This window comes from Neoarius graeffei, chromosome 20 (assembly GCF_027579695.1).
Source record: "Neoarius graeffei isolate fNeoGra1 chromosome 20, fNeoGra1.pri, whole genome shotgun sequence".
Taxonomy (NCBI): Eukaryota; Metazoa; Chordata; class Actinopteri; order Siluriformes; family Ariidae; genus Neoarius; species Neoarius graeffei.
The window spans coordinates 66,743,838-66,758,900 of NC_083588.1; the positions used below are offsets into that span (position 1 = coordinate 66,743,838).

At 42.0% G+C, this 15,063-nt stretch overlaps 1 protein-coding gene across 1 annotated transcript in view; it reads right to left on the reverse strand.

Annotated features, from left to right (window-relative positions):
* LOC132869360 (germ cell nuclear acidic protein) overlaps positions 1-13,496 on the reverse strand; it is a 34,919-nt gene extending 21,423 nt beyond the window's left edge. The window contains exon 1 of the mRNA XM_060902703.1: positions 12,575-13,496. Within this exon, the coding sequence (XP_060758686.1) occupies positions 12,575-13,061 (487 nt within the window). The 5' untranslated portion in view covers positions 13,062-13,496. The remainder of the gene's footprint in view (positions 1-12,574) is intronic.
* Positions 13,497-15,063: the final 1,567 nt, after the last annotated feature.

Below are 15,063 nucleotides of genomic sequence, written 5' to 3' on the forward strand. Positions count from 1 at the left end.
CTTAAAGAGCGACCCTTTGAAAAATCCAGACATGGTCCTCTATGTGGATGGTTCAGCCTCCAAAGACCCAGAGACGGGAAAGAACAAAGTAGGTTTTGCTGTAGTCTCAGATCACAAGGTCCTCAAGGCGTCATGTCTGCCCTCAAACCTGTCGGCGTAGGCTGCAAAGCTCTGTGCCCTTATCGAGGCATGCAAGTTGGCTGCAGGGCAATCTGTCAATATTTTTACAGACAGCAGGTATGCATTTGGCATTGTGCACGATTTTGGCACCATTTGGAAACACAGAAATTTTCTCACTAGCACAGGATCTCCCATTGCACATCATAAACTGGTCTCTGAGTTGTTGGATGCTATTCTACTCCTTAGAGCAATTGCTGTGTGTAAGTGTGCTGCCCATACTAACAATACTGATCTTGTGTCTCAAGGAAATGCCAGGGCGGACGCGGCAGCTAAGTGTGCAGCCTCAGCTTCCAGTTCACCCTCTAACCTTGCTTTTCCTCAGGTTTCTACCCCCTGTTTACAGCTAGCGGACCTTCAGAGCACTGCTACCCAGGACAAGAGATGAGTTTGGAAACAGGCCGGCTGTATCTTTGCAAACTCGGTCTGGGTTTGTCCCTCGGGCCATCCCTGTCTACCAAAACACATGTTCCCTTTCTATGCAAAATTGGCACATGGGCTCACCCATGTGTCAAAAGGGGAGATGGTAGCAGAAGTAACAAAGAGATGGTTCACAGAGGGGTTTTCAAACTATGCTGCGAAATTTTGTAAACAATGCTTGATATGTGCACAACATAATGCAGGTCAAGGTATCAAACTAACTCAAGCAGCACACCCAATACCAGACAAACCATTTGATCATCTCCAAATGGACTTCATTGAACTGACACCTAGTGAGGGGAAAAAAGTACTGCCTGGTAATAGTTGACATGTTTTCAAAATGGGTTGAAGTATTCCCCACAGCTAAACAAGACTCAGAGGCAGTAGTCAAAGCACTCCTGAGAGACATAATTCCTAGGTGGGGTATACTGTACCTAGCAAAATCTTAAGTAACAATGGAATGCCCTTTGTTAATGCAGCCCTAAAGAAAATAGGAGCATTCCTAGGGATAGACCTGAAACAACATTGTGCCTACCATCCTGCCAGTGTGGGAGCAGTGGAGAGGGGTCCCTTAAAAATAAACTAAGCAAAGCTTGTGCAGAAACAGGGCTAGGATGGACAAAGGTCCTCCCTGTAGTACTCACACAAATGAGGATGCAAACTAGGCCTAAACATGGGTTAAGCCCATTTGAAATTCAGTTTGGATGAGTACCCAACATGGGGATAGGGCCAGCCCAAGGAATACTGCCGGACACCACACTGTGTGATGATGCAATGTTGAATTACTGTGCAATGCTGTCCTCTGCTTTGAAATCTATCCACAAACAGGTAAAAGAAGCACTTCCCAAGCCCGCTGAGGGACCTCTGCACAATCTACAACCAGGGGATTGGATAGTGGTGAAGGACTTCCGACGAACCAAGTGGAACAAGCCACGGTGGAATAGCCCATTCCAGGTCCTGCTCACGACCCCAATGGCAATGAAGGTCACAGGCAGAGTGACGTGGATCCATGCTAGCCACTGCAGGAGGGTTCCTGAACTGACTGAGCAGGAGGAAAAGGAAGGCCTAAGTGACCCGGACGCTGACTAAAGCGCGTGAGGAAGAAAGGCACCACTGCATGGAACAGTGCGAGTATCACATCAATCACGCATGCACCCTCAATAGGGAAGAGTATTTTAGTGTCTAGCTGATAGATAAGTCTTAGGGTTTCGAATTTCCTCCAAGCCCCGGTGAGGTGGGACGAGGGCTGATAGGGCGTGCCCACCCTCTGAGCACCAATACACGTCAAGAAGGGCAAAGGTTAACTCGGAGACATAGTTAACATAAGATGAAGGGGATAAATCATTATAAACTAGGTCCAGTCGCGGGCCTGAGCATCCTGATCCTGCTGGGGCTCATGGGAGGATTCATGTGGTGGTCGATACAGGGAACCCAGGCTGACATAGAGTTGAAGACATTTGGTGGTGTTGGTTCAGTGGATGGAAGACTCTGATTCCATTCACCATACCGGTCCTGGGCTTAGTGATTGTGATGCTATGTTTACTCCCTGTTTTCTGTCAATGTTGTACGTCTGTGTTTCAGAGACAGCTGACAAATATTGGTTACCAGATGGTGAAAATAGGCCCAGACGACTTGCCTGACTGGCCTCCAAACCCACACGAAGACTATAACCCACAGTTTGACGACGTCAGCGCAGCTGATATGAAATTAGCCCTGGCTTAAAACACTCTCATTTGTGGTTGTTTTTCTGTTCTATTGTTTCCTGATCTATGCATATAGCTTGCTAGCATTAACTTAAGATGTCTATGTCTTACAAAACAGCCTTAGCATTATCCCTGTACACTCAATGACGTGTTAAGTTGAATCTCTCTGGGAACTCTTACCACTGAAATTGTGTACATTTCTTTCTTTTAGCAATTATTATCCTGTAGGATAAAAAGGGGGGAAATGTGAAGGAAATTTAGTGAATGAACATTCCAATTCTCTGTGTTTCTGTGTCCTTGGCTCAACGGCTGGTGATAAGCACACTGCCTTGTTTATGCCTGACCATGCATCCGCGGCGCTTAATTAGAGCACACCGGTTTGTCTGCTTTAATAAAGAGCCGATGTCTAACTTCAAGGCCAAGCCTCGAGCCAATCGCGTACAGACATGAACAGTAGGCGAATGCCTTTGGAGTATAATAGATAACAGCCACTAAGACACAACTCAGAGTGCGCACTCTGGGCATCACCTGAGGTGGTGCCTTCTTCTTCTTCTTTCCTTTTCCTATTTTATATCTCTGTTTTATATGATCTACGATAATAAATAACTGAAAAGACAACTGCTAAGCATTCTGAAGTGTTGGAAGTTTCCATTACATATAGTCAACCATCAACCTGATTTTTGATGGCTTTTGACCATACAACGTCCATACGAATGATGAACGATGTCCGTGTCCCACCACAGGGAACCTGACTGAAAGCACAAGGCAACATATCTCATAAACACCTGACCACCAGACAAGGAAATTTGTATCTTTATTTCCATGAGACAGATGGGTTTTTAATCCAGCACTTATTTTTAATTTGTTTTGAAAAAAATAACATGGGATTATTTATTTACTAACACATTTTACAGAAAATATTCACGACAGTTTCATATAAAATGAGTTAAAACAGTTTTATTAGTCCATTCGCTTGTTGGACAGTTGACAGTTTGTGTCGTGTAAGGGCGATAGACGGACGTAATCGCAGGAAGAGTTTTATTGAAAACACGTGAGCAAACAGATCCAAAATGGAGACAAGGGCCAAGTGGAAAACCAGGCAGTGGTGGAGTGAGGCACAGACAGGATATCAGAGGGATACAATACACATAGTCCAAAAACACAAACAGGGTCAAAACCAGAAAAGAGACACAAATACAAGGCTTTCACAAAGTCTGTGTTACTGAGAGTCCTTATATAAATGTCTGTGCTGTGATTGAGCTCTAATCAGGAACAGGTGCATGGGGATTAGTCCTAATGTTGTGTGTGACACTTTACAATCTGCGGCTGTGTGCCAAGCTCCAATGCACATGGACATGACAGATGAAACCAAGCAGCTGTATGACGTATGGAGTGTGATATTGGATGGTAACTCTACAGTAGTGGTGTAAAGTGAAAGCGCTGCTTCACTGCTGTCCCCCAGGCAACCCAGCAGACTCACACCATAATAAATGTGGTGTTGTTGTTTCTGGTGCAGGGCATGCGGCATAAAAGAAAGGAATAAATATGTATCGTAACTGCGATGTGAATCTCATTATCGGTCTCACTGTCACAAGACAACGTAGTGATTTATTGAGGTGAAAAACACGACACGACACAATTCGATGGTTCATTCATGGTGCTGTAATATTATTATTCTATTCAGGGGGATTTTGTGCTCTTGTGAATGTTTTGCTCATAAACTCATCAGGAACTCTGATTGTAGGCAGCGAATATATATATATATATATATATATATATATATATATATATATATATATATATATATATATATATATACACACAGTGGTGCTTGAAAGTTTGTGAACCCTTTAGAATTTTCTATATGTCTGCATAAATATGACCTAAAACATCATCAGATTTTCACACAAGTCCTAAAAGTAGATAAAGAGAACCCAGTTAAACAAATGAGACAAAAATATTAAACAACCCTGATTCCAAAAAAGTTGGGACAAAGTACAAATTGTAAATAAAAACTGAATGCAATGACGTGGAAGTTTCAAAATTCCATATTTTATTCAGAATAGAACATAGATGACATATCAAATGTTTAAACTGAGAAAATGTATCATTTAAAGAGAAAAATTAGGTGATTTTAAATTTCATGACAACACCACATCTCAAAAAAGTTGGGACAAGGCCATGTTTCCCACTGTGAGACATCCCCTTTTCTCTTTACAACAGTCTGTAAACGTCTGGGGACTGAGGAGACAAGTTGCTCAAGTTTAGGGAGAGGAATGTTAACCCATTCTTGTCTAATGTAGGATTCTAGTTGCTCAACTGTCTTAGGTCTTTTTTGTCGTATCTTCCGTTTTATGATGCGCCAAATGTTTTCTATGGGTGAAAGATCTGGACTGCAGGCTGGCCAGTTCAGTACCCGGACCCTTCTTCTACGCAGCCATGATGCTGTAATTGATGCAGTATGTGGTTTGGCATTGTCATGTTGGAAAATGCAAGGTCTTCCCTGAAAGAGACGTCGTCTGGATGGGAGCATATGTTGCTCTAGAACCTGGATATACCTTTCAGCATTGATGGTGTCTTTCCAGATGTGTAAGCTGCCCATGCCACACACACTAATGCAACCCCATACCATCAGAGATGCAGGCTTCTGAACTGAGCGCTGATAACAACTCGGGTCGTCCTTCTCCTCTTTAGTCCGAATGACACGGCGTCCCTGATTTCCATAAAGAACTTCAAATTTTGATTCGTCTGACCACAGAACAGTTTTCCACTTTGCCACAGTCCATTTTAAATGAGCCTTGGCCCAGAGAAGACGTCTGCGCTTCTGGATCGTGTTTAGATACGGCTTCTTCTTTGAACTATAGAGTTTTAGCTGGCAATGGCGGATGGCACGGTGAATTGTGTTCACAGATAATGTTCTCTGGAAATATTCCTGAGCCCATTTTGTGATTTCCAATACAGAAGCATGCCTGTATGTGATGCAGTGCCATCTAAGGGCTCGAAGATCACGGGCACCCAGTATGGTTTTCCGGCCTTGACCCTTATGCACAGAGATTCTTCCAGATTCTCAATCTTTTGATGATATTATGTACTGTAGATGATATGTTCAAACTCTTTGCAATTTTACACTGTCGAACTCCTTTCTGATATTGCTCCACTATTTGTCGGCACAGAATTAGGGGGATTGGTGATCCTCTTCTCATCTTTACTTCTGAGAGCCGCTGCCACTCCAAGATGCTCTTTTTATACCCAGTCATGTTAATCACCTATTGCCAATTGACCTAATGAGTTGCAATTTGGTCCTCCAGCTGTTCCTTTTTTGTACTTTTAACTTTTCCAGCCTCTTATTGCCCCTGTCCCAACGTTTTTGAGATGTGTTGCTGTCATGAAATTTCAAATGAGACAATATTTGGCATGACATTTCAAAATGTCTCACTTTTGACATTTGATATGTTGTCTATGTTCTATTGTGAATACAATATCAGTTTTTGAGATTTGTAAATTATTGCATTCCGTTTTTATTTACAATTTGTACTTTGTCCCAACTTTTTTGGAATCGGGGTTGTACTTGGTCATTTATTTATTGAGGAAAATGAGCCAATATTACATATCTGTGAGTGGCAAAAGTATGTGAACCTTTGCTTTCAGTATCTGGTGTGACCCCATTGTGCAGCAATAACTGCAACTAAACGTTTGCGGTAACTGTTGATCAGTCCTGCACACCAGCTTGGAGGAATTTTAGCCCGTTCCTCCTTACAGAACAGCTTCAACTCTGGGATGTTGGTAGGTTTCCTCACATGAACTGCTCGCTTCAGGTCCTTCCACAACATTTCCATTGGATTAAGGTCAGGACTTTGACTTGGACATTCTAAAACATTAACTTTATTCTTCTTTAACCATTCTTTGGTAGAACGACTTGTGTGCTTAGGGTCGTCGTCTTGCTGCATGACCTACCTTCTCTTGAGATTCAGTTCATGGACAGATGTCCTGACATTTTCCTTTAGAATTCACTGGTATAATTCAGAATTCATTGTTCCATCAATGATGGCAAGCTGTCCTGGCCCAGATGCAGCAAAACAGGCCCAAATCATGATACTACCACCACCATGTTTCACAGATGGGATAAGGTTCTTATTCTGGAATGCATTGTTTTCCTTTCTCCAAACATAACGCTTCTCATTTAAACCAAAAAGTTCTATTTTGGTCTCATCCATCCACAAAACATTTTTCCAATAGCTTTCTGGCTTGTCCATGTGACCTTTTGCAAACTGCAGATGAGCAGCAATGTTCTTTTTGGAGAGCAGTGGCTTTCTCCTTGCAACCCTGCCATGTACACCATTGTTGTTTAGTGTTCTCCTGATGGTGGACTCATGAACATTAACATTAGCCAATGTGAGAGAGGCCTTCAGTTGCTTAGAAGTTACCCTGGGGTCCTTTGTGACCTCGCCGACTATTACACGCCTTGCTCTTGGAGTGATCTTTGTTGGTCGACCACTCCTGGGGAGGGTAACAATGGTCTTGAATTTCCTCCATTTGTACACAATCTGTCTGACTGTGGATTGGTGGAGTCCAAACTCTTTAGAGATGGTTTTGTAACCTTTTCCAGCCTGATGAGCACCAACAACGCTTTTTCTGAGGTCCTCAGAAATCTCCTTTGTTCGTGCCATGATACACTTCCACAAACATGTGTTGTGAAGATCAGACTTTGATAGATCCCTGTTCTTTAAATAAAACAGGGTGCCCACTCACACCTGATTGTCATCCCATTGACTGAAAACACCTGACTCTAATTTCACCTTCAAATTAACTGCTAATCCTAGAGGTTCACACACTTTTGCCACTCACAGATATGTAATATTGGATCATTTTCCTCAATAAATAAATGACCAAGTATAATATTTTTGTCTCATTTGTTTAACTGGGTTCTCTTTATCTACTTTTAGGACTTGTGTGAAAATCTGATGATGTTTTAGCTGTGAGATTTATTTCTCTGCTACTGCCCAGATGATAAAAGCTTATTTATTTATTTATTTATTTATTTATTAATATTTTATTATTTTAATCCTGGTTGCCAATACACTCCTGTAATTTAATATTATATAATCTTGATAATAAGGGCGGCACGGTGGTGTAGTTGTTAGCGCTGTCGCCTCACAGCAAGAAGGTTCTGGGTTTGAGCCCCGTGGCCGGCGAGGGCCTTTCTGTGCAAAGTTTGCATGTTCTCCCCGTGTCCGCATGGGTTTCCTCCGGGTGCTCCGGTTTCCCCCACAGTCCAAAGACATGCAGGTTAGGTTAACTGGTGACTCTAAATTGACCGTAGGTGTGAATGTGAGTGTGAATGGTTGTCTGTATCTATGTGTCAGCCCTGTGATGACCTGGCGACTTGTCCAGGGTGAACCCCGCCTTTCACCCGTAGTCAGCTGGGATAGGATCCAGCTCGCCTGCGACCCTGTAGAACAGGATAAAGTGGCTACAGGTAATGAGATGAGATAATCTTGACAATAACTTACTCCAGAGTATAAAACACAAGCATATTTCTATACACAGTATATTTATAATGATGTTACTGTCCCCTCTTTTGGTGGAACTGAGTGTGAGGTTTTTTTTCTGTGTTATAATTTAATGAATTTATAATTAATTAATTTTTTTTAACTAACAAAAGAAGCCATGGCCTAATGGTTAGAAAAGCAGCTTTGGGACCAAAAGGTCGGTGGTTTGATTCCTTGGACCAGCAGGAATGGCTGAAGTGCCCTGGAGCAAGGCACCAAACCCCCGACTGCTCCGGCAAGAGTGGTGCTGTATCGTGCCTGATTAGCTGAAGAAAAGCTGATGATGTGATTATCAGTTCAGGTGGTGCCCATCCAAAACTTAACTAAAGTATTTGTTTAATTCCTCAGTTATGTTCTAAATATCAGCCTGTACACTACACACGACATATTCCTATCAGCAGTGTGTGAGGATTATTGTTTAATCACAAACCCAGGTCACTTCAGGTGTGGATGCCAAATGAAGTGTTAATGTGCTTCATTTTCACTTCCTGTGACCAAAAATCGTCTGTGTTCATCAATTAAACCCAAAAACGATGAAATGAAAAGCTTAAAGGCATTAAAACAGTTTGAGAGCAGGTTACAGTCAGGACAGAAACTGCTGACGAGCATAAAACTGTTTCTGTATCAGATATAACAACACCACACACAGTTAAGAATTCAGAGATTTTAAGGAATAAATATTTATATTAAATGGATTAATCTGCTTTTAATTGACACAGCCACAATAACGAATAAGCAATTATAGTAAAACTATTTAGCAGCTTCTAATAGTTATTAGCATTAGCTTGTACATATAGTTATTGCCACTTCATTTAATATGTTTTTTTAATGTACTTGTTGCAGCCTTTTCCTGTGTACTTTAGCACTAGCATAATTTATAGACAATGGAAAATAAAGCAACAACTAGAAACAAAACAAAAACAAGTGTATTTTGGTGTATTTAATGCTATGTGCGTAGCCTGTTAGCGCTATCATGGTTGCTAGCTGTTTTTTCTCAGCTGTAGCAATATTAACTTAACTGTTCATATTAGCAAATTAGCTTAACTTAGCGAACTATTAGCTTAACCAAATATCAACACCCATCATTTTAATCTTTTTTACATAAATGTACATAAGTGATTAGTTTACTATAATAACTATACTATACTCATATAACAAAGCTGGAATTTATTTTGTGCTTTTTACAGCTTGATAGCTAGGTATTTAGCTTGTTGCTAGCTAGCTTACTTATATCTTGTTTAGCTGAGCTGCTAGCTTTGGTCATTTAGCTACAAATTTATGATTTTACAGCGAGATTTTATAAATGCAGTTGACTGTACTTTTGGAGTTTTTGACTGTAATGTAGATTTTTTGTTTTATCTACAGAGTTCGCAGTTTGTGTCACAGTTGCTAGAGCTAGCCTTTAGCCTGCCATGTTTCTCTAAAGTCTCTTTTTAAAATATTATTTGTATAAATGCTGACAAATAAAGATGCAGTTTGAAATATTTAGATGTGTATTAGGGTCATAAGAGAAAACTGTTCATAATAAACTGATAATGGTGCATCTTTAGCAGTAATGTATTTAATAAAGCTCTTAGTGAATATAAATGAATGAAAACAATTTCATAATTTACAGCTGTACTTTGGATAAAACTCAGTCTTATCTGAAATGTTTCATGGTCAAAGCTTAATATTTCAGATTTTTACAAAAAAAAGTTTGCTTAGAAAAGGCTTTTTTGACTGGATGAATGATCCTGTCGCTGGGATGGTACCATCATGAGAACATTTTCTGTAGCTTTAATATAAACATTTGACCCTGCATTTTAGTGTAAAGCTTTAAGGGTACATCAGTGATCTTTAAGATCTCAATATGAACCTTAAATTATTTTTTAAATAGATAAGATACAGACAGGGCGGCACGGTGGTGTAGTGGTTAGCGCTGTCACCTCACAGCAAGAAGGTCCGGGTTCGAGCCCCATGGCTGGCAAGGGCCTTTCTGTGCGGAGTTTGCATGTTCTCCCCGTGTCCGCGTGGGTTTCCTCCGGGTGCTCCGGTTTCCCCCACAGTCCAAAGACATGCAGGTTAGGTTAACTGGTGGCTCTAAATTGAGCGTAGGTGTGAATGTGAGTGTGAATGGTTGTCTGTGTCTATGTGTCAGCCCTGTGATGGCCTGGCGACTTGTCCAGGGTGAACCCCGCCTTTCACCCGTAGTCAGCTGGGATAGGCTCCAGCTTGCCTGCGACCCTGTAGAAGGATAAAGCGGCTACAGATAATGAGATGAGATGAGAAGATACAGACAAAAGGAACAAAAAGATGTTCTCTTGATGGAACCTGTTGAGAGTGTACAGTAGGGATCATTGATAAAAGTGTGGATGAGTATCCCAGAGAAAAATCAACCATATTCTATCAAATCCCAATTTCAGAATGTACACTATACTTTCAACCAACAGATTTGGATCAAATATGTGTATTCTAAATATCAATGGATCCTCTGGGTCCTTAACTGACCTGATGGTGCTACAGTGATGTGCACAACATCTCAAATGTTAATGTAATCTTTAGAATTTCTCAGAATACATGGAAGAAAAAAAATTACTTATTATGATGTTTGTTTTGTTCTCCAGACTCCACTGAGAGACGTTAGCTAAAGATTTGCTGTTTCATGTAGTTATATTATTTGCTTAAAAACATGATTGTAAAGATGTGTTTAAAGGGATGTGTGGATGGTGGATGTTCTTGAGCGTGACTGACATTACAGTTTATAAGTACATTATTCTTATGTTATGACCTTCTATACTCATTTGGCTTAGAACTCCATGAAGAACCCAGTCTCCTGTCCTGTACATTTTAGTATTTATCCTGCTCTAACACACACACACTTCACTGTCAATTAGGTGATTAATTGAATTCGAGCAGAAAGTAAAATATGCAGGACAGTAGGTTCTCTGGGATCAGGATGGAGGAGAACCTGTGTGTGCTCTAAATCGGTTTCACTGATCAGCAGTGAGATCTTGAAGATCATTTAGATGTTACCATCCCATGAGAGATTTCCTGAAACAGCATCTTGGATCCGGTGTTTTTTGACCTGCCGGCCTCAGAGAGCAGACAGCACACGCACAGAAAAAACCTCGGGATCATTTGATTTATTCCATCGTTTCAAAGTGGGGTTAAAGGATGTGATGATGAGGTGGTAGGACACACTACTGTGCTGATTTCACACATATTACAATCAACAGCATTTTCATCAACAAATGTTACAAAAAATGTTTTCAAAAGATGAACAAAGAAAGACTAAAGTGTCAGGGGTCAAGTGTGAAAGTGACAATTACATCTTTTTCCTGTTCCCTTCTTATACATTGGACTGGGGAGTGCATAATTTTTGGTGACTTCACATTCTCTCTCTTTCACTACCTCTCCACTGGTCACTGGTATTGCTGCAGAATATTTCATTTCATTAATATTTTTATTAGTTTTTTTTTTACTTAAAGTTTATTGTTTTGTGTCTCCAGAATGAAATCATCCACATTGTACATTGTTGTAGTCATACTGTCACATCAATTGAATAATTAATAATCCACTGAATATTATCAGCTATTACTCAAACTTTAACAATATCAAATGTTTTAATAAATTACAGTAGATGCATTTTGAGGTTTTTACACAGAGGCTCAGAAGGTGGTTGAGAATGAGAGGATAGATGAGCTTGGATATATCTATATATAAACATGTTTAAAATGCAAACAGTGAAACGTAGAGGTCAGCAGGGTATGTAACAGGGTATGTATGTGTGTAAATGTGAAAAAAATCATATATTGTAGATAAATATAGTTTTAAAAACACACAAATAAAAAAAGACAAATCAGAGGAGTACATGTTACATTAACATAACTGCTTTGGTGACAATGATGGAGAATCTCTACAGAGAAAGAACGAGATGGGCGAGATGTAGAGGAAGAGAGAGAATCTTGAACCGATCAATCCAATCAGTCTCTTTCCTGGGTAACGACCCGACCTCCTCCTGTCTCTCTCTCTCTATCAGCCCCCACGAGACTCTGTCCTCATTTCTGTCCTTCTCTTTATCAATCCCCAGCTATGACTACATCTCCCTGTCTCTCCTTCTTTCTCTGTAGGTTCACATGGAGGCACAAGTGCAGGTCAATCCAAATTGGAACGGGAACGGGGTGGAGGGAAGAAGGGACCCCACTCTTTCAAAACGAGACACAAATCAAACAACGATCTGATCTATAGAGGCAGCATGAGGCCTGCGGCTCAGACTGCAGCGCTGGTTTTTGCTTTTCTCTCTCTCTCTCTCTCTCTCTCTCTCTCTCAAGTCCTCAGTTCATAAGTACTGCACTGCACTGCACTTCGGGACTCGACACAGTCCGCCTTCAGAGGGCCCACAGAACTCATAGCTCTGTTTCAGCAGGGAAGAGAAGACAGAGAGAATCAGAGACAGCCAGGTTGATGGAAAGACAGAGAGGGGAGGAGGGACTACTGCAGAGAACCAACTACTGAATGATCTGATTGGATAACGAAAATGATCAGTTGGGCTACAGCTATGATTGGTTTGGACACAGCATGCCTGGAAGAGCTAGGGATGGGCCAGATGTTCCCTCGCTCCTCCCCTGTCTTACTCCAAAAAGGAGAAGATCAGCAAAGGAGGAGTAAGAGGGGGTCAAAACATTGAAGAAATTAGGGGGATACAAAGCACAAACACTCAGTTGATATGCGAGCAAGGTTACGTACCTTCATGGTCATCATCATCGTCGTCGTCATCATCGTCGTCATCGTCATCATCGTCATCGTCGTCGTCATCATCATCATCATCATCATCATCGTCATCATCATCGTCATCGTCGTCATCGTCATCGTCATCGTCATCATCGTCGTCGTCATCATCATCATCGTCATCATCGTCGTCGTCGTCGTCATCATCGTCATCGTCGTTGTCATCGTCGTCGTCGTCGTCGTCATCATCATCGTCGTCGTCATCATCGTCGTCGTCGTCATCGTCGTCGTCATCGTCGTCATCGTCGTCGTCATCGTCATCGTCATCGTCGTCGTCGTCGTCGTCATCATCGTCATCGTCATCGTCATCGTCGGCCATTAGTCCCTCCTCATGGATGTGAGGAAGCTCCTGGGCCTTAACGGCAGCAGAGGGAGCCAGGGGTATCTGGAAACTGCAGAGCAGAACCAGCAAGAGCCCGAGTAGCCAACTTCTTAGCGTAGCCATATCTGTATGCACAGGTCACCAAATTCCTTGAGAACGTCACACTCCTTCTCGCCCGCTTGACAACTCTCAATGCCACTCAGAAATCACGCCTTGGAGTGAGTCCACCGCTCACACACCCTGTGGCATGCACTCACTCTCACACCAGGAGCAACAGGTGAGCAGAGACAAGCCCGGAGGTATTCCAACTTCTAAACAGTCCAAATCCACACACTTGTTCCCAGCATAAAACTCAAGATGATCCCTGGGATTTGGGTAGGTTTCACAAAATGCACCGCATGCGGGTGAGGTTTTTTTTAAAAAAAAGCCCAAAAAAGAGATGACGATGACGATGATCCCACTCTGCGGTGATTTAGCATGTGAAGCCCGAAGAGGAGAGGCGCAGCAGGCTAGACAGCGTCTGCAACACAGAGCTCACTAATGGTGCGCAGACAGGCTGAGAGACCAACTCGGGGGTAAGACGAGACGGGGGCGGGGGACTCAGGGCATGAGTGACAGGGCCAAGTGCGGGCGAGCGGGCCTGCAACTACTGTCCATACGCTTTAGAGAGCGAGCGAGAGACGGAGGGCGGCATATATTGCTTGCTTTCCTGCCGTCATCAAATGTTGGGGTTTAACTTTAGAGAAGGCCGTGGCCCAGGAGGGGGTGTATGGAGATGATGACCATATATTGTGAGCCTGAGGGTTAAGAGAGAGAGAGAGAGAGAGAGAGAGAGAGAGAGAAGGAGAGAGAACGAGGGAATGAGGGAGAAAGGGAGGGAGAACATATCAGGTCTATATCAAGAGGATGAGATGGGAGAAGGAGACCATTTCATTTAAGTCCATGTGTGAGATGGAATGATCAGCATATAGAACTGGAGGATATTCTCTCTCTCTCTCTCTCTCTCTCTCTCACACACACACACACACACGTGTCCATACTTTTTCTTTGAATACAGACGTCTTTTTGTTTATTTATTTATTTTTATGACGAGCTGAATCAGATGTTGTGGCCCGTGAAATGAAAGTGTCAGGAAACTTCATTTGCATGTTCATGTGACAAATAATGCAATGAAGTGACTCTCTCTCTACACACACACACACACACACACACACACACCTGTTAATCGCAGTGTATTTATTCATTTGTGATCTATTTGAGGCACTGGTTCAGAATAATGAGCTAGCACGTTCTGAAATTCACACAAAGATAAATCAGCAGCCTGCTTGCACATTTTGGGGCAGCAATGGATCCACTCTTAGTGCCTTCCCACCCCGTGTCTCTTCAGCATGTCCCTAAAATAGTGCACAAGGAGCAGGGTGGAGGAATGGCTCCCTCTATTTAAAACCCAGCTCTACCAGCGTCAGGGTAATGTGACCTTCTCTGGCACGGCGCACCACTGACACCCAGAAACACTCTCTCATTTCCTCTCATTTATCAAAAAATACACATTTTGGTGCAGATTTTATAACCTACAACCCCCAATTCCAAAAAAACCTGGGACACTGTGTAAAACAAATAAAAACAGAATGTGAAGATTTGCAAATCATGGAAACTCTATATTTCACTAAGAATAGTCCAAAGACAACATATCAAATGCTGAAACTGAGAAAATGTATTGTTTTTTGAAAAATATATGCTCATTTTGAATTTGATGTCAGCAACATGTTTCAGAAAAGTTGGGATGGGGGCAACAAAAGACTAAAAAAGTTGTGTAATTATAAAAAAACCTAATTAGGTTAATTGGCAACAGGTCAGTAAGATGACTGGGTATAAAAAGAGCATCCCAGAGGGGCGGAGTCTCTCAGAAGTAAAGATGGGGCGGGGTCCACTGCTCTGTGAAAGACTGCGTGGCAGACCCGGTGCCGTGGGGGGGCGAAAGGGGGCGTCACCCCCTCGTGGCTACAGCCCCGCCCCCTCAACGGAGACTCAGATCACTTAATTGTTTTCTTATGAAAATATAATGTATTATAGACGTATTAATAATTTGCATTTTCAAATACGAAATATTAAGTGGTTGCGCATT